Genomic DNA, 26,342 nt, shown 5'->3' with positions numbered 1-26,342 from the left:
ACAAACGCCTGACTTTGATCACCTCCACCGTCAAACAGTTAGCTCTGGTTCCCTTGCAGGCCTTCAGACATCTAGTCATCTTGTGTGTATTTCTTTCTCCCCTCCTACTTTCTGGCATTTGCTTGTTTCACTGTTTATTAACACTTCTAGCAGAGGACAGGTGAGCTGGGGGAGAAGGTGAGACTCAAACCAGGCAGTTTTACTCCTTATTAGCAGCTCCGTTGACAAAGAAAGTGAGAAGAGAAAAAAGTTAGCTGGGATCACAAGTGGAAACAAGTCTGAAGAGAAGTTCTGGGAGCTGGAGAGATGGCCCCATCTGTAAAATACCTGCTGAGCAAGCCAGGAGGGGAGACTGGAGTGTGCCTTCCACATCACCAAGTTGAGCGTGCTCATATAGGCCTGTAACCCTAGCACTGTGCAGAACCAGTGAGTCCCGAGTTCAACAAGAGCCTCCCCAAAAGATAAGCTCTAGAGATCTCTGACCTAAACACACACACACACTCTCACACACACACACTCATTCACACACACACACTCCAATCAGAAACTGATATTCGTGGCTCATGATTTTCTCTGGGAAACAGGAAAATAATACCAGACCTTATTTCTGAAACGTGTGCACATAGCAAGCAATTCAGAAAGAAACAAGAACAACACACCCTAGTTTTGTTACCGGAATATTGTGGGTCTTTCTGCATGCACCTCCAGTCACTTGAGGACAGTTGCCACTTCCCTGGATGAACCGACTGACACTTTTCTCTTGAATGTGTGTTCATGATGAAGGTATTCTAATTTGGTCCCCGTCAACATAACCACAACAAAGACTTAAGGGTTTGCGGCAAAAGAAGTGAAGAATAACCTTAAATTTGGAAAACTGACTCAACAGGAGGAAATGCGCAGGCAAAAATGCAGCTTGGACATCACATCACCTTGTTTTCCTCGCGAGAACCACGTGACTACAAATCACCAATCAGCCCTTGTGGAGCTTGGACACATCATCATGTTTTCCTCGCGAGAACCACGTGACTACAAATCACCAATCAGCCCTTGTGGAGCTCGCAGTCTTGGCTCTGACCTAAAAGTTCACACAAGGCTATGAGGTGAGAGCCAGTTGGCAACGACAGTGTTTGGACGGGGCATGAGAATCACCATCTGCCCAACCACTGGCCCCAGTTGGTGCAGCCTTACTTCAAAGGCAGGCCAACTGGCCACCCCGGCTGTGGCGGTGACTGAGGACTCTGCTCTTTGAGGGCTTCGGTCCACCGGGTTCACCACTGCGCAGAAGCCCATGCCCCACAACAGTAACCTGTGCCTTTAATCCAGACGCATTAGCAAGGGATTGGCTCCACCAGCTCCTCACTCGCATCAAAGATCTGCTTTAATTTTAGTTCCATGTGTCTCGGGGTTATGTAACCTCACAGGAGGTCACACAAGTCTCCCAAAAAAGAAATTTAAGCTGCCTTAAAACAAAAAAAGAACTATGCATAACAGAAACAAACACAAAACAGAAACTTGCATTTTTCTCTCTGACCAGAAAACGCCAACCTCCTTGCTAATCTAAAACATTACAATTTAGGGGAGACAGAAATAAGAGCACAAGAGACTGAAACATTGGGGCCTGCACCGAGGGTGGGTGACAGGCTGCGCCCTCAGCACGCCACCAGCAGAACAATCCGCATCTTACCGTCTTCCAGCTCAAGACAAAGATTATACACAGCCACCGGCCTCTTGGTCCTCTGCCCCTGTCTCTTGGACTGTCGCGGTGGAGCATTTGGAGGTGATGCCGACAGGCAGGTGGGCTCAGGGAGGGCAGCATCAGGCGAGGTCCGAAATATCTGCCATTGGGCATAAGCACAGTGGGTGTCCGTGAGTGAAACGTGTTATTGTTACAGCAAACCAGAACCTGCCCACACTAGATTTGGGGTTCATTCATGACAGACCAGAGCCAAAATCCAGTCCTCTGAATTTAACATTAAAAAAAAAAAGTTTTTAACACAAGATTTCAAAATAAAGCATCTCACTAAAATTAAAACAGCACTAGATGATTATATTTCAAATAACTTTTTCTTAAAGTAAACAAATACCATGTTTTCCACCATGGGGCAGACAATCATGGTTCTTCATGCACAGGAAAGGAGCCGGGATCAGTATAAAGGCATCCAAAACCCCTTAGGTTTCAAAGACGGTTATTCTTATGCCAAACTGTCAGACTAATTTTTTCCCAACAACATAAACAGAAACATCCATTTACAAACATTTTTATAGGTTTAAAAAATAGCCTGTGTCTATGAAATCACCTGTCTGGATTCTGATTTACAGTCTTCATAATTCTCTTATTTAATGTTTTATAGATTTCATCAATTCATTTAATATGTTCCAACCCTCTTAATACTTTTCTCTCCTATTTCTGGTCCAGAACATCGCCACCATGATTTATCTGCAGCGCCATTCACATATCAGGAATGATAACATTAATTAAAATGTGCTGCTTTTTTGCCTAGCAATTTGTTTGGGAAAAAGTAATATGTGTGCCACACAGAGAAGCATTTCACACTGCAGTGATTCATCACAGATGTCCCCTGGCCACCAAGACCTGAGGTGAAAGGCTCCCCTCAGCCTAAGTGACTCTGGCCTTCAATGAAGCAATGAAATAAAAAATTAGAGGCATCAGCCTGACAAGACACTATACCTGTAGAGGACTGACACATTCCTCCAGTGGAGACAAGAAACAAGCACCTACTATTAAAAAACCACAAACCTAGCCAGGTGGTGGTGGCGCACGCCTTTAATCCCAGACTCAGGAGGCAGAGGCAGGCGGATCTCTGTGAGTTCGAGGCCAGCCTGGTCTACAGAGTGAGTTTCAGGATAGGCTCCAAGCTACACAGAGAAATCTTGTCTCAAAAAAAAAAAAAACAGAGAAAAAAAAAAACAGAGAAAAAAGAACCCAAATGTAAACTCACAAGAAAAGGTATTGCAATTCATTACTTACTCATTTGAACAGAATCAAGCACATGATGCATGCGTGTGTGTGTGTGTGTGTGTGTCAGTCAGAAAAACTGACTGATAGTGAAAGGGTTTTAATTAAAAACCCTAGAGATTCTCACCTAAAAATTATTATATACCAATAAAAATAAGCTTATTTAACACTGTATTTGCTTTATAGTGTCACACTGCCCCCTCATGTATAAACAGAATAAGAAATTATTTAAGTTGCTGTGGCCAAGTATTTGCCAGTGACAATCTCATCTGCTATTGTACCTGGAACCCTACTAAGAGTGTCTTTCCACAGGATCTGGGTCCATGTGGCACTGGCAAAGAGGAGACTGTACAGGTGTGTCTTGAGAATCTGCTGGCCCAGCTGCTGTACCGCCATCGTCACTGTTCAAGTTAAAAAGGTTGTGGCATACAGGGACAGGAACAGTGAGGTGGAAACCAACATGAGAACAGCGATGGAGGGACAGTGGGAAGCATAATCCCAGTCAAAGGGAACAGCACCATGACCACACTTTATAAAGTCCCAAACTTATCTATGCTTGACTTCCACAAACATGGCAGATGTCTCTGGGATGTCATCAGGCCAGGAAGTCCAAAGCACACCAAGCCCTGGGAAGTTAGCCCCCCCGCAACCCGGGACTGGCACTGCATGGGTGGTGGTTTTCCAAGCATGCTGCACAGACAGCGTGCACACGTGCTGACAGCTCAGGCACCTCCCTCTCCACTGGAGGGTCAGATGTCTGGAGAAGGCTACCTAGCAGGAGGTGTGGGAGCTTGCCAATCCGGAGTCAGCCCATTGTGGCTCTACCACACCCCTAACTTCAGTTCTCAACCAAGAGCTGGGGCCAGACATTAGCTGGTCTTCAGGCACCATTGGGTTTGTGCTTTCAAATTGTTTTGTTTTCTTTGGTTTATATTTTAAAGCTCCCAGGTCATTCTTTTGTGTAGTCAAAGCAAAGAAAGACCAACTTGGAAATCATCCCACAATTAGGACAACTGTGTCTTCACTGTGGAAGGACTGAAGGCAAAAATCACAACACCAAAAGAATATTTCAGAAAAGTAAAGGCACTAGAGATGCACATGAATTTTTTAGACCACACCACCTCCCATTTATACATATGAAGGCTCAAAGGTTCTTATTAAGACCAATGCCTTAATAAATTCTTTGGGGGACCGGCATCCGGACAGCTGAACCACCCTCCACATCACTGCTGTTAGCAAACCTAGCTATTCCCTATAGACGGCACTGTCTGGGCTTTGGGACCTCACCAGCTCTGAGAGCTGAGGTCGATGCTGGGAACTGATGCTCGTGCATCGGGAGACCTCTTAACACAGTGCAGCATCCAGTGCAGCATCAGGCACGCGGGACTCAGAATAGATGGGTCCAATCTGCATTTGTGACACGAGACATAAACAACGCAAATGAATCCAGGCCTCTATTAGGCTGCTCAGCCACTTTCACAAGACAGCGCTCATTTTCCACCACCTCCAATATCACCATAGCTGGTACTCGGAACAGCTCTTCCAGTCTTTCAGAGAAAGACATCAAGCGAGGAGCTAAAGGGAAAGCTACAAATGGACTCTCGAAAAACTTAGAACCAAACATCTGCTTTTAACATCTTCATTTCTCTACTTTAGCACTAAAATTTTATACTTAAATCACTTCCTGCTGTTTAGACAAGGCAGGCCTGGGCCCACGGACATAAGCCCACCAGCGACTCTGCCCCTCAGACACATCCACCTTGCTTCCCAATGTATTAGCATCAATTCCAAGGTCTTTTCTCCTCTCAGAAGGCTGCAAAGCTACCTGTTATGATTCTCTGCAATGTGCAGGAATGGTATTATATTCTTTCCAAGTCTACAAGAGGAAATAAGCAAAACTCTTCACACTGAATGTTGAGCTGTTTTCTGGTGATCTGACTTTAGAATGTTCCACTTCATCTTGTTTTTCTCTATAATACCAAAACATTCTTCTTGAACCGCTATACACATCCCAAGTCTCTTTCTGAGACTTCACCACAGTAACTTGCCTCCCTTCACTTTCAATCCCCTAGTTTAGCATTCTACCTCCTGCTGCCTTTGTTTGAGGATAGATCGTATTTATTCAAAACTTCACTTTTAGTGTTAAGAACTTCTTCGCACACCTCCATATTTACAACACAAGAAAAACTCAGATCAGACAATCCTAACAAAACAAAGCTTATCGGGTAAGGAAGCGTTTGCAACCTCAGGTCACCCCACAGCGCCAACACACACACAAGTCTGTCACTGTTGTTCACAATCACAGGCTCCTCAGGGGCAATGCAGTAGATGCTCCAGCATGGGACTTGGTAAACTCTTCCTGCCACCAGGGGCCATATGTGGGTATGAGTCACCTCTGCCAGAAGACAAGGAGCGCCTCCGAAATTTACACGTCAGTACCCAACTTGAACAGGCAGCATCTGAAGGAGGGTGGTCATTCGTCTTCTCAAAGATGCTTCTGCCGGAGTCCAGTGGTTTTCACCATGGAAGGAAGACTGTCCATTGCATCTGCGTACTTCAGGCGGCTCCAGCAGCAGGTACAATTATTTAGCACGTGATTATGCCTGACATCATACAAAGTGCTTTATATACAAAGATTTGGACCAGATGTCCTGATGTCAGAATGCAAGTCTCAGCCACTGAACTCCACTGTGTCCTATGTGGTCCCATCACCTGACGTCCTCCACCGTGATGTGCAGCCTACAAGTGTTGTCTCTCTTAAGCAGACAGAGATTTCCAGAAGACAGCGGCAAATCAATGCATTCTCTTTCCCAAGTCAACTTCCAACATGGGCAGTGGGGAGAAAGGGCAAACAAAGTCCCTTTCAGCTTCAGAGTCTACAGTGTGCAACGAAGCTGCTCTGAGGGGACCCGAAGGCCCATGGTGACGTCCCTCGGTTTACCATCCCTGTGCACTACAGATAACCCGATGGCCCAGAGACAAGGTCTCAGAGTCAACTGCTACTTAGCATCCTACTGGCCCCAACCCTTTGTCCCCAACAAGGTATGATTTGCACACTAGTGTCCTGCCAACCTGAGCCCCATATCCCAGAGTGCAGTCAAAAGAGAAAACATATTCGGAATATATAGTAGTATATATATGTAGTGAATATATAGAGACTTTATCTTGTCGTTGTTTGTTATTCTCTAAAAATGCAATGCAACCACTAGTCATATGGCATTGTATTATTGGGTATTGTTACATAATAGGGAGATGATTGAAGTATACAGTAGGCCATGTGAAAGTTATACAGAAATATATGTTTATAGAAGGAACTTGGGCACCCTGCTGCTGTGTGGCAGCAGAGGGCAGTAGATGGTATCCTAGAGCCAATCTCTAACACCTTCCAAGGGACAGCACACTTCCTTTTCTGGGTGGATTCTGTTCACTGCTGCAGTTCCTCAAAGCTCTCAGACGCCTCATGCAGCCCAGGACGCTGGACAACAGGAGCATGTTATGGGTCTGGCTGCCGCCTGTCAGCATGAGACCCTGCCTGCTATTGTGAGAGACTGGAGAGGGACTTAACTCAAAGGAAGACAGGAGCAGAGGACATTGTTATTTCTGTGCATTCTTCCCATAGGCTCAGGCTCTGATGGTGGCCCTGACTTTACATGTCCTCTCCGAAAAAAGCCTTCAATTTTCATTTACAAGTTAAAAAAACTAAAAAAAAATAAAATAAAATAAAATAAAAGTTCGAAAAACCCAAAAAACCAAATTTTGTTTGCAGATATGTGAAGTTAATAGGATTCTTGTTTTCGTCCTACATTTGAAGTTTGGGGAGACATGTGCAGACACATCCCCAGACCTAACAGACACTATCTCTGTAGCTATCATAGACTAAAATGCACCGCCTAGCCGGCTGCAGTCTCTGCTTTAGCAGTCTCGGTGGTGAACCTTCTCCAATCAGCCTTCACAGAAAGGAACGTGTCCCAGCCACACACTCCAAATCATAGGCAGGCTCCATGGAATCAACAGTGGCTAGAACAGCAGTGCCCTGCCAGTGACTGCAGAGACAATGGGACCACGCACACTAAAACTCTGATATCATTACAGAACCAAAAGGCAGCAGGAAGCCACCACATGCTCCCAGATCACTGATTCCTCTCTATACAGAGGAAGCCTCTGAGGCCCAACGCAAAAGTGCACACCCCCCTACCATGGTGCGACATACATTTCCAGTTAAAAATGCTGTTCTACGGTTTGCAAAAGTTTAGAAAATCTCTCCAGGTGCAAAGCTACCCACCTGCACCTGTACACATTTGGGAAACCCAGAACTGAGTTTCCACAGTCAGACGAAAGCACTTTCCCAAACACAGCTGCACCTCTGGCTTCCATAACCCAAACAGCTACACATACTCTCCACTTAGGAAAATCCACCACCCCAATAGAACTTTTCTTCAGCATGTCCTTTGCTAGCATGCATAGCAAACCTCACAATAAAGGTCTATACTGCAATCTATAGATTGCTTTTGGCAGGATTGCCTTTTTTATTATTTTGATCCTACCTTTCCAAGAACATGGGAGATCTTTCCATTTTCTGGTATCTTCTTCAGTTTCTTTCTTCAAAGACTTAAAGTTTGTCTCGAATAGGTCTTTCACTTCTTTGGTTATGTTACCCCAAGATATTTTATGTTATTTGTGGCTATTGTGAAAAGTGATATTTCTCTGATTTCTTTCTCAGCTTCTTTATCATTTGTATATAGAAGGGCTACTGATTTTTTTTTTTGAGTTGATCTTGTATCCAGCCACATTACTGAAGGTATTTATCAGCTGTAGGAGTTCCTTGGTAAAGTTTTTGGGGTCACTTATATATACAATCATATCATCTGCAAATAACCAAAGTTTGACTTCTTCTTTTCCGATTTGAACCCTCTTGATCTCCTTTTGCTCTAGCCAGAACTTCAAGAACTATGTTGAATAGATATGGAGAGAGTAGACAGCCCTATCTTGGTCCATATTTTAGTGGAATAGTTTTGAGTTTTTCTCCATTTAATTTGATGTTGGCTGTTGGACTGCTGTATATTGCTTTTATTGTGTTTAGATATGTTCCTTGTATCCCTGATCTTTCCAAGACCTTTATCGTGAAGGGGATTTGGATTTTGTTGAATGCTTTTTCAGCATCTAATGAGATGATCCTATGTTTTTTTTTCATTTTATTTATATGATGGATTACATTGATAGATATTCGTATGTTGAACCATTCCTGCATCTCTGGAATGAAGCCTACTTGATCATGGTGGCATAAAAACAACGAGGTTGACTAATGGAATTGAATTGAAGGCCTGGATATTAATCCACACGCGTACAAACACCTGATCCTGACAAAGAAGCTAAAATCATACAATGGAAAACAGAAAGCATCTTCAACAAATGGTGATGGCATAACTGGATGTCAATATGTAGAAGAAAATAGATCCATATCTATCCCCATGCACAGAACTCAAGTCCAAATGAATTAAAGACCTCAATATAAATCTGACCACACTGAACCTGATAGAAGAGAACGGGGGAAGTAGCCTTCAATGCATGGGCACAGGAGACCATTTCTTAAATATAACACCAGTAGCACACACACTAGGAGCAACAATAAATATGGAACCTCCTGAAACTGAGAAGCTTCTGTTAAAGCAAATGACAATGTCAATAAGACAAAAAGGCAGCCTACTGAATGGGGAAATATCTTCACCAACTCCACATCAGACAAAGGTCTTATCTCTAAAATATATAAAGAACTCTAGAAATTAGACATCAAAATTCCAAATAACCCAATTACAAAATGGGGTACAGAACTAAACAGAGAATTCTCAACAGAAGAATCTCAAATTGCTTAAAGACACTTTAGGAAATGTTCAATATCCTTAGCCATCAGGGAAATTCAAATCAAAACAACTCTGAGATACCATTTTGCACCTGTCAGAATGGCTAAGATCAAAAACACCAATGATAGCTTATGCTGGAGAAAATGTGGAGTAAGGAGAATACTCATCCATTGCTGGTGGGAATGCAAACTTGTACAGCCACTTTGGAAAATCAGTATGGCGGTTTCTAAGAAAATTGGGAATCTAACTTAAGATTAAGCAATACTACTCTTGGGCATGTACCCAAAAGATGCTCAATCATACTACAAAGATATTTGTTCAACTATGTTCATAACAACATTATTTGTAGTAACCAGAACCTGGAAACAACCTAGATGCCCCTCAAAGGAAGAATGGACTTTAAAAAAAAAATGTGGCACATATACACATTAGAGTACTATTCAGCATTAAAAACCAATGATATCTTGAAATTTGCATGCAAATGGATGGAACTAGAAAACACCATCCTGAATATGGTATGTACTCACTCATAAATGGATACCAGATATAAACAAAAGATATTGAGCCTATAGTTCATGATCCCAGAGAAGCTAAACAACAATGTGAACCCTAAGAAAAACATATATAGATCCACCTAGAAAGTTGAAATAGACAAGATCATCGGACAAAATTGGGAGCATGGGGGTGGAAGGAGAAGAGGAGAAAATAGGGTGTAAGGGGAAGAGCAGGGGAAAAGGAGAGGGGGGTAAGAACTTGAGAATGGGACAGTCAAGATGGACGAAGGACAAACATGACAGCAAGGAAAGAGATATCTTGATTGAGGGAGTCATTATTGGGCTAGCAAAAGACCTGGCTCAAGAGAAATTCCCAGGAATCCACAAGGATGACCCCAGCTATTACCTAAGGAATAGAGGAGAGGGTGCCTGAACTGGCCTTGCCCCGTAGTTAGACTGATGAATATCTTAAATGTCACTATAGAGCCTTCATCCAGCAACTGATGGAAGCAGAGGAAGAGAACCACAGCGGAGCATTAGACTGAGCTCCCAAAGTCCAGTCGAAGAGTGGGAGGAGTGAGAATTAGAACAAAGAGGTCAAGACCATGACAGGGACACCCACTAAAATGGCTTACCTGAGCTAATAGGAGCTTGCCAACTCTAGCTGTACAGGAAAGGAACAAGCATAGGTCCAAACTAGTCCCTCTGAATGTGGTTGATAGTTGCATGGCTGGGGCAGACTGAGGGGCACTGGCAGTGGCACCAGGATTTATCCCTATTGCTTGTACTGGCTTTTTGGGAACCTATTCTCTTTGGATGGATACCTTGCTCAGCATAGATATAGTAGGGAGGGCCTTGGACCTTCCCCAAAGCAATGTGCCTTATCCTCTCTGAAGAGTGGATGGAAGCTGGGGTGGGGGTAAGTGGATGGAGTGGATACTTAGATTGGTATGAATAATGAAAAAAGATTTGTTTTGTTTTTAAAATAAAAAAAAGTCCTATCTCATGGGCCACTTGGAAACTTTAAATCCCAGAAAACAAATCTGGAAGTAGCTGGCATCACCTCATAGATTTTCCAGTTCAACAGTATCCTCTTTGGAAACAGGTAGGTTGAGTAACTAGTTTTCTAGTGGGAGAGAATAAGGCACGGATTCATTTAAGTCTCCAAAACTCAGTATGTGGATTTTAATCACAAAGAAAAAAAAATCACAATCATCTGAAACCTTCTCCAAGTACACACCCTGTCACAGCGGCCCGCCTCTTTAAGAGCTCAGGGAGCACCCGTTTGTCCATATTAGCCCTGCCACAACTCCTTAGAGTGGAGCCCCGCCCAAGAGCCACCAGTCCCAGCAACGGAACTTTGAGGGGCTACAGTGGGCGTGGCGGTGGGTATCCCTGTTTTAGGAACCACTGTTCCTAAAATTTATGGCAATAGTTTTTCTTTCTTTACTAAAAAAACTTTTCAAATTACAATTCATACACCTTACAAAGGTGGCAATGTTTGCAATATTTAAAATAATCTCTAGAAGATTTAAAAAAAAATGACCACTGAGCTGTCAACTTAACAAGATCTAGAATCATCAAGGGATAAAAGCCTGTGGGAACAACTATGAAGATTATCTACATGAGGTTATCCCGTGGGCACAACTATGAAGATTATCTACATGAGGTTAGCCTGTAGGTACAACTATGAAGATTATCTACATGAGGTTAACCCACAACTATGAAGATTATCTACATGAGGTTAGCCCGTGGGTACAACTATAAGATTATCTACATGAGGTTAGCCCGTGGGCACAATTATAAAGATTATCTACATGAGGTTAGCCTGTGGGTACAACTGTGAAGATTATCTACATGAGGTTATCCCATGGGCACAACTATAAGATTATCTACATGATCTTAGCCTGTGGGCACAACTATAAGATTATCTACATGATCTTAGCCCGTGGGTACAACTATAAGATTATCTACATGAGCTTAGCCCGTGGGTACAACTATAAGATTATCTACATGAGCTTAGCCCGTGGGTACAACTATAAGATTATCTACATGAGCTTAGCCTGTGGGCACAACTATAAGATTATCTACATGAGCTTAGCCTGTGGGTACAACTATAAGATTATCTACATGAGCTTAGCCCGTGGGTACAACTATAAGATTATCTACATGAGCTTAGCCCGTGGGTACAACTATAAGATTATCTACATGAGCTTAGCCTGTGGGCACAACTATAAGATTATCTACATGAGGTTAGCCTGTGGGCACAACTATAAGATTATCTACATGAGGTGAGCCTGTGGGCACAACTATAAGATTATCTACATGAGGTGAGCCTGTGGGCACAACTATAAGATTATCTACATGAGGTGAGCCTGTGAGCACAACCCTGAGCCCTTTCTCCCTGTCTCAGCGTTGTCAGGGTAAATTATCACAGCAACAGTACAAACAATGGAACATCCACAGCCCCACAGAGACAGACAGCTCTGCTGAAGCTCTGAGGACTAGTCTGTGGGGTTATAGTCTTGCAGTTCTGTCTGGTTTTAAAGAGGAAAGCAACTAACACATTCCGTGTGGAGACATGGAACTTGGCTTCTGGGGTTACCAATGTCCTGTCCCTAGTTACACACATCAGCCTCTGCTTCGTGCAGCTGTCAAAACTAAACTTTGGGACAAGATTTTTATTTAAAAACACATTAGGAAAAGAGATAGGCCATACCTTACCACTGAAAGTTAAGAACATTCATAAACGAATATTTAAAACAATCCAAACAGCCTACTTTCCAACTCTTCCTCCTACTAAACTGAGTTTGTGGGGGAAGTCACATATCCCATAGCCAAACACCAGCCTCTCCTTCGGTGTGAGCTGCACCATTTATGTCAATGCATCTTGAAAGGTAACAGTACCAGAGTCTCCATCCTTCCCCACTTCCTGTACCTTAAAAGGAGGAAGATCTAGTCTGGATTCCTCATCAGTTCAGAACTCTCTGTCCATCCCACAATCACATCTGTATACTTCAAGAGCAAAGGGGAAGCTTTTGCTCAAGGGAGCTTCCTCTGGCCAAACCTAGGACTGGCTTTGACACACATGTTCCCACACACACTGGAGGGGTGTGTTCATGCACTACTGGACACATTCCCTTAATTGTAAAGAGAAAACTCAATCGAGTTAAACAACCATCGAACCACATGTAGAGTACAACAAAAGTACTTCATCCAATTACTGTTGGCACTCTCTTAATAAAGAGTTTGGCATTTGCGCTGGTACAAAAGGTTAAGAACCTATCAAACCTACTCATGTAAACTCACTTTGTCACAACAAAGAGGTCCAAAATCCAACACAGGCTGCCATCACTTTGAATTTATTTCCAGAGCGATCAGCACATTAAGATTTTCTTATAGTTAAATCCCATCTAATATATTTAGAACAACTAATCCTGAAGCCAGAGTGATTGCTAAGAAATCAGATTCTTGAATATTCTTATGGTATTTCCTGATAGACTACTGTTAGTTGCAAAGAGAAAGGAGACACATTTACAACAAATAATCCCAGTAGTCCTCATCTGTGCAATTTCAAAATGGCAATTTCTTTGATTCTCTTCATTAGGAGAGGACAGTAATGTTCACATCTTTGCAGGCCCAGAACAGCTTCAATCAGCAGCATACGTTAGGATGAGCTAAGGGCTATCTGATGCTAGATCCTCAAAGGTCCTACACTCTTTTCTGCCTTATTGGTAAGACATTTCCTTTCAGCTCCAAGGTAGCCAAATTTGTACAGAAGCCATGTGTAGGTAGGAACCCAGTCAACCCAACCCAAGCACCAGATGTGAGCATGTGGCTTCCAGATGGCTGTCCCCAACAGCCCTTCAAGAGTCTGAAAACATCCTAACTCAGGCCCAGGTATTGCTTTCCCTTGTCTGTTTAATGAAAAAAAAAAAAACAAGACTGTTTATTTCAGAACTAGATCTGGGATGGGTGGCTTCTCTATGCTAAGTGACTGGATAGCATAGATGAGGTCGAAATGGCCAAGCAGTGTTAGGGTGGAGTGCTGTCTGAAAGCAGAAACTGCTCTGTAGGAAGCAATGTTCTTAACAAAGGCCAGATACCCAAAGTGTTTAAACCAAAATGTCTTTGGTTCTGGCTAGGAATGCCAGAAGGGAAGTCTGGTTTCTCATTCTCTCTCTTCCCCTACACAAGCAGGTCTGCCTGAAGTTTGTCCTTAGGGATATGCCAAAGCCAACAGGAAGCAAGAGGACAGACCGGGGCTGGGTCTACTGGACTGAGCAGCTCACCTCCATGCACCACATCCCATGGTCTGTCTAACCTTCTAGAAAAGCCACTGCCTAACGGTTCAAAGCTGTGCTACTCCCTGCTCGACAGGAGCTCTGTCTTCTTTCTCTCAAGTTCCTACCTACGGATCTGTAATAAACTCCTTCCCAAACCCTGCCTCTCCCTGCCATAAATAACATTCTTTAGATTCACAAGACAAGAACATGGAAGCCACTGATTCAGTGGAGGTTTTATGTGACTGTGACCCCTGCACCCTATAGCCCATCTGAAACATGAGAGGAGCCACTGAGAAGCTCAGCAGCACTTTGTTCTTCCAGATCACCACTGTGACGTCAGTCCCGACGGTTAGCTTGGTCTGCTCTATCATCACCTGAGAGACAAACCTCTGAGTGTGTCTATGAGGGGATTTCTAGATTGGGTTAACTGAAGTGGGAAAATACTAAACATGAGGTTTTGAAATGAAGAGAAGAGGACCTGAACTAACAACCAGCATTTATTTCTCTGTGTTTCCTGGCTGTGGCCACTACACTGCAAAACCAGCCGTCTCTTGCTCCTGCGGCCTTGCACGTCCCATCATCCTGGACTGTGTTCTCAAACTGTGAGCTGAAACAAACTCACCCTTCTTTTAGTTGCCTTTGTTAGGTATAAGAAAGTAGCTAAGACAACATCTTAGCCAAGCGATCAATGTAGTTTCACTGACAACTGAACCAGTATCCAATGCCTTGTGATATGATGTACTTAGAAGAGGAACATCATAAAATACAGAGGCTGAATCCAATCATAAAGTCAAAATAAAAGGTAATGTTTAATGAAACAATTTCCCCATACACTTCAAGTGTCCATATCACAAATGGTAAACACTAGAAAATTGAAACTGTAAATATTAAAGAGACATGACAAGTAGTCACAGACTGAGTCTTGCACCAAAAGGAATTTTCATCAATTTATCATGAGCACATATTACCTACTAAAGCAGACCCTCTCGAGCAACCCAGAAGGATTGCTAAAACATGGATTCTTGTTCAGCAGACAGAGCGAGGTCTAATGCGTCTTCATTTCCAGAAAATACCCAGGTAATTTCTACTATTGCGTGATACTAGTCACACAGACTCATGATATCCTGGCAACAGTGTTAACAAAGTTCCTGAATTTGTCCTTGTTTTTACTTTTATTTAGTTCTACTTTCTTATTCCAAGTGTGTAGTTACCTAAGGAGGTGTCCACTCCCCCTGGGTCACAGGTGGTTGTGAGAAACCCTACACAGGTGATGGAAACCGTAGCATCAGGTGATATGACTATTTTTCCATCCCATGACCTTTTTATTATATGCCCAAAAGTTAGTGAAGGTCATAAAGAGTTGTATGGATAACATCTCCTGATTGACAGTATTCCAAACTAAACATTAAATTCTAAAGCCTTTTAGTTGACTAGAAATAAAACATTAGCATGTTTTTATGGAAACCAGCTCCTTTCCAAACAACAATGTAGTGAAAACACTGCCACCTTCTGCTTCGCAATCTCTCAAGTTTGACTTCATAGGCCAGCTACGTTCCCTCTGCTTCTACACTCAACCTGCCACATCACCTCTAGAAAAGCTCACTCTATGCCTATGACGGTAAGAGTGAAAAGGCACAAAGAGCAGACAACAAAAGAAAGCACAAAGTGAGAAGTGTGTCCAAGATATTTTCAATGCGTTGGAAACAAGCAACCACCAATCTAAGTCCCTATAGAAATGAAAGATGTCTTCAAAAGCAGCCTCCTAAGGAACAGCGTGGAGGAAACAGAGGAGTCCGTGTGGACAAGGATGCCAGGAATGAGTCTGTACACGTCATACTTGTAGGTGATGACCTCACAGGTGGCCGACAAGAAAGATGCTGATTTTAATGAAGCTAGACCTATGCCAGGGATTGATGACATTCCATTTAGTTCTGCAAGAAGACAACCAGGAACAACAGCCTCCAAAGAATGTAGCCAGGAAATAACACAACTAAAGGAACTGAAAAGCAATCCAGCAAGCAGGCCTTCACAATCAACTCTCCGATTTCAATTTCTAAGCTACTCTTTGGGGAGAGGGGGTAGCATGCTGTATTAAGCACCAGAGAGCAAAGGCAGGGTTAAAGGGCTGGGATTATAGGAAGACACAGTCCACCGCATGAGAGGAGAAAGAGCTGAACTGTCCGAGTTTCACAACTCTTAGGCAAGGTTAACTCAGAAGCTCAGACTCTGTGTCTTCAGCATTTCACAGGAAAGGGTGGTTGATGTTGTAAAATGGCTTAGACAGTTAACTCATGAATCTATGAGCGAGAAAATATGTAACTGTCCCAGAAAGATTTCTTCCCCAAGCTATCTGTGCCCAGTCAGTCATTCTTCTCGCAGCCTTGCAATCCTACGAAGGTGACAGGTCTCTTTTCAGCTCTAGGGATGACCTTCCCCTCACCGCTGGCAAACAGCCAGTGGCACCAGCCACCCCAGCTCTCATTCCCTCACCTGTCACAGGCTAAGGTGCTCACACACCACAGGGCAGCACTATCTAGCTCCTGCCAGTTCTCGTTCTCTCTCTCTCTCTCTCTCTCTCTCTCTCTCTCTCTCTCTCTCTCTCTCTCACACACACACACACACACACACACACACACACACACACACACCGACTATCCTCACTTGCCTCCTTCACACTCAGCTTCTACATTTCCCATGGGCACTGAAAGGTCTTTTACCAAAACCCTAAGGATTAAACTTCTTGAAGTTTTACTATAGACATTTAAATCTTACTTCACTACACCTACTGATGACAAAACACATAAACCAAGAAAGTCCATCAGGTACTATACAGCACTACTTAAGTGGGTCTAGAAATGGCCAGAAATTTCAATGGACAAAGAAGTACACAAGCCCAGGAAGCCGAGAGAGAAGAGCATGACACCAGGAAACGGCTGCCCAGTGGCCAACATTCTAACTGCTGCTACCAGGCTGAGAGTCACATGGGGATGATTAATGGCTTCTGAGATCCAGGACTCGCTGAACATAGCAGACAATGAGGACTACTGAGAACACAAGAACAATGGCACTGGGTTTTGATCCTACTGCACGTACTGGCTTTGTGGGAGCCTAGGCAGTTCGGATGCTCACCTTACTAGACCTGGATGGAGGTGGGTGGTCCTTGGACTTACCACAGGGCAGGGAACCCTGATTGCTCTTCGGGCTGACAAGGGAGGGGGACTTGACTGGGGGAGGGGGAGGGAAATGGGAGGCGGTGGCAGGGAGGAGGCAGAAATCTTTAATTAATAAATAAATAAGAAAAAAAAAGACTTAAGGATAGAAGAGAGATCTTCCAGTGGGATGCTGTTAACTTATCAGGCTGCTCTCTGATGGTCTTAGAGAAGGCTGTAGACTATTACTGACTTAACCAGGTAGAAACCAGATCCCAGCCTCTAGCCTAGACTCCTGCTTAAGCATACTAATACTACCACAAATGCAAAGTATGCAACTGTTGATTTGGCAAGCGTATTTCTCCTATCCCAATTAGAAAAGAGGAAATAGTTCACCTTCACAAAATACAGACAGTAATGTTAATGGGGGAATGACTTTTGCCTCAAGCCTTTTAACTCCTCCACCCTCAATCATAATAAAGTTCATTAATCTGAAAAAAGAAAAAAAGACTACTTCCTGGGAAGTCAACCAGGAAGCCCTAACGCAATTTCCCTGAAATGCTGAGAGCAGGGAAACAATCCCTCTTTTCCTCCATCCGTCTCCTCTTCTCCTCCATCCATCTCCTCTTCTCCTCCATCCATCTCCTCTTCTCCATCCGTCTCCTCTTCTCCTCCATCCGTCTCCTCTTCTCCTCCATCCGTCTCCTCTTCTCCTCCATCCGTCTCCTCTTCTCCTCCATCCGTCTCCTCTTCTCCTCCATCCGTTTCCTCTTCTCCTGCATCCCTCTCCTCTTCTCCTCCATTCTTCTCCCCTCCATCCCTCTCCTTTTCTCTTCCATTCCTCCCCCCTTCTCTTCTCTCCCTCTTTCACCCAAGAACTACCCATAGCCTAGCTGTGTTTCTTACATAACAGCTAACTTTTTACATAAGAAGTGTCCAAAAAAGAAAGGAACAGAAGCTGCAAATCTCTTCCGGTTAGAGCTAAAAGATGCTTAGGCCACAGTCAACATCATAAGATGTAGAACCCTCAAGTCTAAAGGGGAAATGTGAAAGCACTTGTGTTCATCTTTCCCACAATAGGACACATGTGTTTCACTCATCCATCCAACGCCACACATAACCAGACAAGAGTGATGGACAAAATGGCCAAGCCCACATCAGCCTCAAGATGTAAAACCTCACACCTAACATGCTAAATAGATCACATACAAGAACCTTCTCTGTCACTTCAAGGTTTGACACTGAAGGGCAAGACACCCTTGCCAGCAGTTACTCAATCATAGAAGAACAGAAGGACACATAGGGGAGAAGAACTAATTCTTACGTTTATTTACCTGAGACCTGGTCCCTCATGGTTTCTATTTCCACTCAAGGGATTAAACAGACATTGACAGATATATAACCAAATATAAAAATATTTGTTTATTCCCTGGCATAAATTTAAATATCTAGTGGTTAAGAAAGTATTACAAACTTACAAATGGACCACCATTTCCCCATCCCAACAACAGTACTAGTTTTGACACGCTCAAGATTATTAGGCAATTTCTTTACTTAAACCTCTCTTCTCCCTAATACTATCTCTTTTTCTCACACGACAACTACTGTTAATAATTTAAGTTTAAGGAGAAAAACTTCTATTTTTTACTACATATATGCCTACATATGTCTACATATGTTGGCATTACTGTACAAAATATAATATACAAGTTGCTACATATTAAGTCAGAATATCCATCACTTTCAGCTCTGTAATTCTCTGTTTCAAGAACATTGAGAATCATCCCTACATGAGATTCATGTTACTAATATAGCATTATGCTATACAAAACCTATTCCTATGTGATGAAACTATAATTTTGTGTAGCTCTACCAAGTTCTGCCTATCGCCAACCACTCTGTCCTTTCCAGTCCGTGGTTATCATTCTTTCATATTTCCATAAGGTTAGAGTTTTAGATTCTAAAAGAAAGTAAGGGCGTGTGTCATCAAAACTCGTGTACACTATAAATGATGTAAGACAAGGCCAACCCATCATGGGAATGTGTTCTTGCCAAAACTACACACAGCCATTTCCTCCCCCTCTGTAGTAGGAGTGGCGGGCTACATTCCCGCCCGGATCATACACAGGTAGCTTAGCCCTGGAAATAACAACACACAAATTGTGTTCTTTTAAACAATGCTTGGCCCATTAGCTCTAGCCTCTTACTGGCTAATTCTCACATCTTGATTAACCCATACTTAGTAATCTGTGTAGCACCATGAGGTGGCTTACCAGGAAAGATCTTAACCTGCGTCTGTCTCGGAGAGGAGAATCATGGTGACTGCTTCACTTCCCTTCTTCCCAGCATTCTGTTTGGTCTACTCCACCTATCTAAATTCTGCCCTATCAGGCCAAGCAGTTTTCTTTATTAATTAACCAATGAAAGCAACACATTGAAAGAAGATCCACCTACATCACCCTTCCGACCTGTCTGGTCAGTTGGTGGAGTCCTCACAAGGCTGTTCCTCATCTGTTGGTAAAGGTTCCCACTCACATGACCCATCTTTGTGGGAGATCCATGATCCCACTGTATTTTCTAATTTCCATGACTGTGCATATGTAATGTTCTTCACCCCATCCTCTAGTGCTATCTGAATAGAACCTGTGAACATGTAATGTTCTTCACCCCATCCTCTAGTGCTATCTGAATAGAACCTGTGAACATGTAATGTTCTTCACCCCATCTTCTAATGCTATCTGAATAGAACCTGTGAACATGTAATGTTCTTCACCCCATCCTCTAGTGCTATCTGAATAGAACCTGTGAACATGTAATGTTCTTCACCCCATCCTCTAGTGCTATCTGAATAGAACCTGTGAACATGTAATGTTCTTCACCCCATCCTCTAGTGCTATCTATCTATATAGAACCTGGCCCCGCTCCAGGTTTGACGTATCGCCTTCCGAGTTTCTCATTCTTCTAGAACAATAGTTAACAGTTGTATTTTCAGCATTTTAACAATTTTAAAAAATGATATGTTGGTCAAATACATATTAAAGTTTTACAAAGAAGTCACTTTGTACTGTTAGGAATCTATAAATTTTATCTAATGTTTTTGAAAATCTGGTGAAAACATATATATGTGTGTGTATGTATATATACATATATGTGTGATTTAATAATGCAATATGTATCAATATATTCCCAAGTACAGAGCTAAGATTGTAGTTTTTCTCCTGATGAAATAAACTGAAATACTGCAGAGCTTACTGTACTGCTGCTATCTGCACATGTGTTGCTTAGTATCATTCCATAATGTTCATAAGTAAGATGGATCTGCACCCTTCTGTCCTAAGCATCAGAGCTAGTGCCTGCCGACACGAAACTTCCCTTCAGAGGAACACTAACAAATACAACTGCTTTTTCCAGAGCTGAGCATGGTGGATCATCCCCTAGTCCTAGGACCCAAGAGATGGAGGCAAGAGAATCAGGAGTTCAAAATCAGCCCTAACTGGATAGTGAGATGCAGGCCAGCCTGGACCACAGGAAGCCCCGTTTCAAGAGGAAACAAGAATAAGAACAGAATTCATCTGTAAGATGTGTCAACGACCAGTGTTTGGGAAACAGGCTGCTGCCTTTGGGAATCCCTCAGTTTCCCTCAGATCTCTTCACTAGCTTCAGTCAAGGGCTCTGTCTGCAATCTGTGTGCACACCCACCCTTCTGTTTCGCTGCTAGCACAGCCCATGGTTTCCCTGCTTGGGTTTACTCTATGGTTAATCACATTTGAACATGCATTTGGTCTCCCTTGGAAAAACCACTATTTCCTACTCTGGTGCTGGGGGAGGTAGAGCTTATATCACTCTGTCTGGATAACACACACGGGCACTTCTGATGTTTACGTCACTCTGGGTAACACACAGGTACTTCCAGTGCTTATGTCCTTCCGTCTGGATAACACACAGACACTTCCGGTGCTTACATCACTCTGTCTAGATAACACATGGGCACTTTGGTGCTTATGTTATTCTGTCTGAATAACACACACGGGCACTTTCAGTGCTTACGTCACTCTGGGTAACACAAGGACATGTCTGGTGCTTACGTCATTTTGTCTGGATAACACATGGTCACTTCCGGTGCTTACGTCACTCTGAATAACACATGGGCACTTCTGGTGCTTATGTCATTCCGTCTGGACAACACATGGACACTTCCGGTGCTTACGTCACTCTGTCTGAATAACACACAGGGGAACTTCTGGCCATGAATTTCTCTGGCTCATTTTGGCCTTCTCTAAGTTGTATTGTGCTTTTTTTTTAAGGTATGTTTCAGGTTCTTTTTTAAATTTCTACTTAGAGTTCATGCACCATAAGCTTTTAAATTTCAATATGGTGAGAAATACTTGTTTTTCTTCTATTAGCATTAATGCTTTTAATATTCTAAAGTCAAAGTATTGTGGTCAGAAGAAGCAGTATAATTCTTGCATTTTGATGTTTGGTTTTGTTTGTTTGTTTGTTTGTTTGTTTAATAAAGCCAAAATCAGGTCCTCAAGATGTATCACCATCATGGAAGAAAACTATGAGGCAACCGGATACAAGCCCTCAGTGAACTGTTCTTACTCCACAAAGGCACTGGACTTCAACTAAAACTACTTCAATTCTGACTCCTTATTTCTGTCCCAGTCATCAAACGGCTACTACTGTTTGTCTCCTGTTAGCTGTCTCCTGCACTGCGTGTGACTCTTTCATCAATGTCGGTAATTTCTTTTTAACTTTGATGCTGTTCACTTCTATTTTTACTTGTTCATGAGCTCTGAGATGCGGCATCTATATGATTCCTTTTCCTCTAGCGCCTGTATGTTTAAGCCCCACGTCACCACGTGGTGCTCGTCTTAACCTATTTCTCTCTTAACCTATTTTTCTTTTATTAGATTTTGAAATCTGCTTTTCCCTTACACTATGCTTTGGGCTGGAGGGGGAGGGGACTAAAAAGATGGCTTAGCAATTAAGAGCACTTGTTGTTCTTCCAGAGGACCCTGGTTTGGTTTCAGCACCCACATAGCAGCTCACAACAGTCTGTAACTCCTGTCCCAGGGGGTCTGATGCCCTGTTCTGGCCTACATGGGCACCGAACACAGATGTGGTACATAGACATACAAGCTGGCAAAACACCCATAAATATCAAATAAAATAACGAAGTGTTTTAAAACATGTTTGAATTATGTCTTTGGTAAGTGGACAGTAGTACCATATAAATACCTAAGTGTAAAGATCCCATGACATGTGCACGCACACACACATACACACACTACACCATACACACTCCCACCAAACACCACACCAAACACACACACCACATACACACACACTCCTACCCCCACACGACACACACACACACACCACACAAACATATTACACACACTCCCACCGCCACACCATACTGTTAAGTTTGGAGGGTAGATCCCAGCCCTTTGCATATATCCCAGCCTCCAGGCCTGAGTTTTTGAATTGGTCTGGACTCCAAATCCCAGCAGGCCAGGTCCTGACCCCTCCCGGGAGGGGGGGGGGTGTCAGGACCACTCCCAAGAGTATTTAAATGAATTCCCAAAAGAGGAATACATGGTCTCTTTTCCTTGCCCCCCCCCCCCCCCCGTGGTCGTGTTCGAGGCCCCTTGGGGCCACCTGAGAGCATAGAACTCTCTTTGGCTTGTTTTGATTTGGCTTGATTGGGATTTTGCGTAGGCAGAGAGCTTCCCTTAGGAAATATTCCTAACATCTTGGAGGTCCCACGGAGATAGGGCAGGCCCTTTCCACGCGGCAGACCATGTGTTGAAAGACCCCTAGTCTATAATCTGAGTTCTCCACGCCATGCTTAAACTGGCTTCTGGGCTACAGCTGCTGCGTCTTGGTGACGCTCCCAACTTAACACATACAACCCCCACACACCACACATGAGTTTGCTCACTATTTCACCATCACCTGTGTCCATTTCACTGCTAGCAAGAGTTGCTGGGCAAGGTCCAGGCATGGACTTCTGAGATCCAGCCATGCCTTAGGAGGCACACCAGTGCAGCACAAAGGACACCAGAAGCTTCCTAGGAAGTATGGCTTTTACCTTGAGAACCACCAGCTAAGAGCAGCAGGAGGGAAGGCAGTCAGGGATGGGTGAGCATAATGTAAAAACATTTTCCTTAAGGAATATGGAAGTGAGATAAAAGCAGGACAGCCTTGCAAAAAGTCAGACTGTGCATGCGTCTGCAGCCTTGGAAACAACACAACCCAGCAGAAATAAAATGACTACATCCAAGAACCAGCCCCCAGCGAAGGACCCTTCCACATCCATCCATCAAAGCGGGCAGTTTACTTGTGCATATTAGCACATTAAGCACATATGACCTGATTCCGTCATTAAACTTTCAAAGATGTCTAATCCTCTCAGTAGTCATCTCCCCTTTCCCCACACCTCCTCCTAAATAGAGCTGGCATCCCATAGAGACCAAGTGGCTGAGCTGTCCTCAGTTCCCGCTGGGATCAGGAAAGGGGGCTACCACAAAGGAGAAAGGGCAGGTGCAGGTAAATGAATTCCATTTTCAATCTGTGAGGAAGCTGAGTTGATTACAAAACAAAGAACAACAGGAGGGTGAGGCCAAGGATAACAGAGGAGACTGTGGCCCAGATTCTGTGTGTTTCTAGTGTATACTGTTTCTTTATGTGAACATATACAGAACCGCTCTCATTTACAAAAGATTATAAATCTTCCTCATAATGTATTAACACAACCATTTTGGAGATTTGGTTTGGCACCATCTACAATCTGAAGCCCATGTGAGCTTTTGCTAATTAAGAATAAGTAATAACGATGACAAAATCACAGAGTTGTGTAGATTAATGTGAATGTTCTTGGGGGCACCACCAGGCACTGACAGGTGTGGCTCCAACAGTTACATAAAGCTCATGACATTATAAAACAAAATACAGGGATCTCCTTCCTGATGCCAAAGCATTACCAAAGAGGCTGACATATGCACTTTTGTGCAATTTAAACTAGGAGCCCTCCATATTGTAATACTGACCAATATTTAAATTTACAAAAAAAAAAACCTGTTGACTTATTTTTCTTAGGAAAGAAGAAAGATCACAATAACTTGTTGCTTAACTGCCGAAGACCTTCTGGAACAAGGCAGACTAAAGGAATACAGAAAGCTGTGTGACCTTGGGTAAGTTCATTTAAGCACTCCAAGCTTTAGCATCTTGAATTTACCTACTAATTGCACAAAATCCTTCTGGAGTTAATTGGTTGATTCACTCTCTGTAGAAACTAGAGTTTACAAAGGTCTGAGTTTAATTCCCAGCAACAACATGGTGGCTCATCTGTAATGAGGTCTGGTGCCCTCTTCTGGCCTGCAGGCATACACACGGACAGAATATTGTATATATAATAAATAAATGAATTTTTTTTTAAAAAAAAGCATTGTTGAAAATATATGTTGGCTTGGGAGAGAAAAGTAAAAGGATAATGTCCTTTAAAGGGAGGGAGGGAGGGACGGAGGGAGGGAGGGAGGGAGGGAGGGAGGGAGAGAAGAAACAAAGAAGGAAAAGAAAAGAAAAGAAAAAGAGAGTAGTTGGGTATGATGGCACACACCTTTAATCCCAGCACTTGGGAGGCAGAGGCAGGCAGACCTCTGTGAGTTCAAGGACAGCCCGATCTACAGAGTGAGTTCTAGGACAGCCAAAGATACACAGAAAAACCCTGCTCTCAAAAAATAAATAAATAAAAATAAAAATAAAGGAAACATAATTTAAAATAAAGCCACAAAAAGATGGAAAATACACAGAGAGTCCGGATACTGTATATTATTTATTGTGTTACCTTTGAATTGTATGACTGCTGAAGGAGCAACAGCTGCTAACAAACATTTGGTTATAAATGCTGCTGGATTAATCCAACATATGTATTTTGAAAATGCCTTGACTTCAAACTTTAAGTCAAAAGATATGTTACTTTGGAGAAGAGGTTTTGCTTTTGTTTCCACAGGAAATAGGAGGCTATGGATTCATTCGGGGCTAAGAAAAATCGGGTTTTATCAAGTAAAACCCCCCTTGAGAAATCTCCAATAGGAGCGGATGGCCCAGATGATCCAATGTCTCAGAGGACCTCTGTTGGAGTTTCCTCTAAGTTCTACATCAAAAACAGTTTAAAGACTGCTAGCTGGGATGATCAAGCCTCCCTCAAGAATAATCCAGGGGCTGGAGAGATGGCTCAGCGGTTAAGAGTGTTGCCTGCTCTTCCAAAGGTCCTGAGTTCAATTCCCAGCAACCACATGGTGGCTTACAACCATCTGTAATGAGGTCTGGTACCCACTTCTGGCCTTCAGGCATACACGCCAACAGAGTATTGTATACATAATAAATAAATAAATATTGGGAAAAAAAGAATAATCCAGTCAGGACTTGACTATAATTCTAAATTATTTTTAGGTACCTATAAGATTATCAGCACCCCCAATCAGCAGGAAGCAGCCTGGAAAGCTATGCCCACATTCCCCAAAAATGGATTTTTCTTTGTTAGAATGTTGGTTACAAGTTGTTATGGATAACAGTCAGAAAAAAGCTAAACAAAGGAGATTCGATTCAGAGTTCTTGTTTTGAAAAAAGAAAAAAAGGTGGGGAGGAGGTAAGTGCTGTGGGACAATGGTCTTGTACCCTGTAAAGGTTTGTCAGTTGTTGTGGTTTAATAAAATGCTGATTGGCCAGTAGCCAGGCAGGAAGTATAGGTGGGGCAACTAGAACAGGAGAATTCTGGGAAGAGGAAAGGCTCAATCTGTAGTTTGTCACAGAGGAAGCAAGATGAGAATGACTCACTGATAAAAGGTACCAAGCCACATGGCTGACATCGACAATAATTATGGGCTAATTTAAGGTGTAAGAGTTAATAAAAAGCCTGAGCTAATAGGCCCACCAGTTTAAAAGTAGTGTAGACCTCTATGTGTTTCTTTGGATGTGAACGACTGTGGGACCAGGCAAGATAGAAACCTCTGTCAACAGCCATTGACACCTAACTTCTCTGTGCAGACTTGAAACATAGGGAAAAGCATCTTGCCCCTTCCTTCCCAGTCTAGATCATACTGCTGTGAGTACAAATACATTTTCCAAGAAAACAACCAGAATCATTTAGAAAGACTGCTCAGTAGAATGAGACTTCTGAGACACCAAGAGTGTGACCCTGGTTTAGGACAATAAAAAAGCAGGCCTGTCACAGATCTAATACACAACCTTCAAGCCATGTCTCCAGTGTTGGTTAGACCTTATACTTACTTATAATGTTATCTTTCTCAAAAATACTACAAGTCTAAAAGCTGATATGTGTGTGTATGTATGTATAGTAAATATGTGTATATACATGTAAATATATGTGTATGTATATATATATATATATATATATTAAATGTGGCTATCAATACAGAAGGAATATACAGTTTTATAAATGTCCACAGAATTAATGACAGCATAAAAATGCCAACTACAACTATCAGATCCTTTAACTATTAGCAAGAATAAAAAGTTACATGATCAATTCATCATGAACTTAAACACAT

General features: G+C 42.8%; 1 protein-coding gene across 2 annotated transcripts in view; it reads right to left on the bottom strand.

Annotated features, from left to right (window-relative positions):
• Arhgap10 (Rho GTPase activating protein 10) overlaps positions 1–26,342 on the bottom strand; it is a 263,662-nt gene that overhangs the window by 52,074 nt on the left and 185,246 nt on the right. For both annotated transcript variants that reach the window (XM_075976491.1, XM_075976492.1), the window contains exon 19: positions 1,685–1,835. In XM_075976491.1, coding sequence (XP_075832606.1) covers positions 1,685–1,835 — 151 coding nt within the window. The remainder of the gene's footprint in view (positions 1–1,684; positions 1,836–26,342) is intronic.

This window comes from Microtus pennsylvanicus, chromosome 6 (assembly GCF_037038515.1).
Source record: "Microtus pennsylvanicus isolate mMicPen1 chromosome 6, mMicPen1.hap1, whole genome shotgun sequence".
Taxonomy (NCBI): domain Eukaryota; kingdom Metazoa; phylum Chordata; class Mammalia; order Rodentia; family Cricetidae; genus Microtus; species Microtus pennsylvanicus.
Note: the sequence above shows the minus strand (reverse complement) of the source record. Positions and strands in the feature narration are given on the sequence as shown.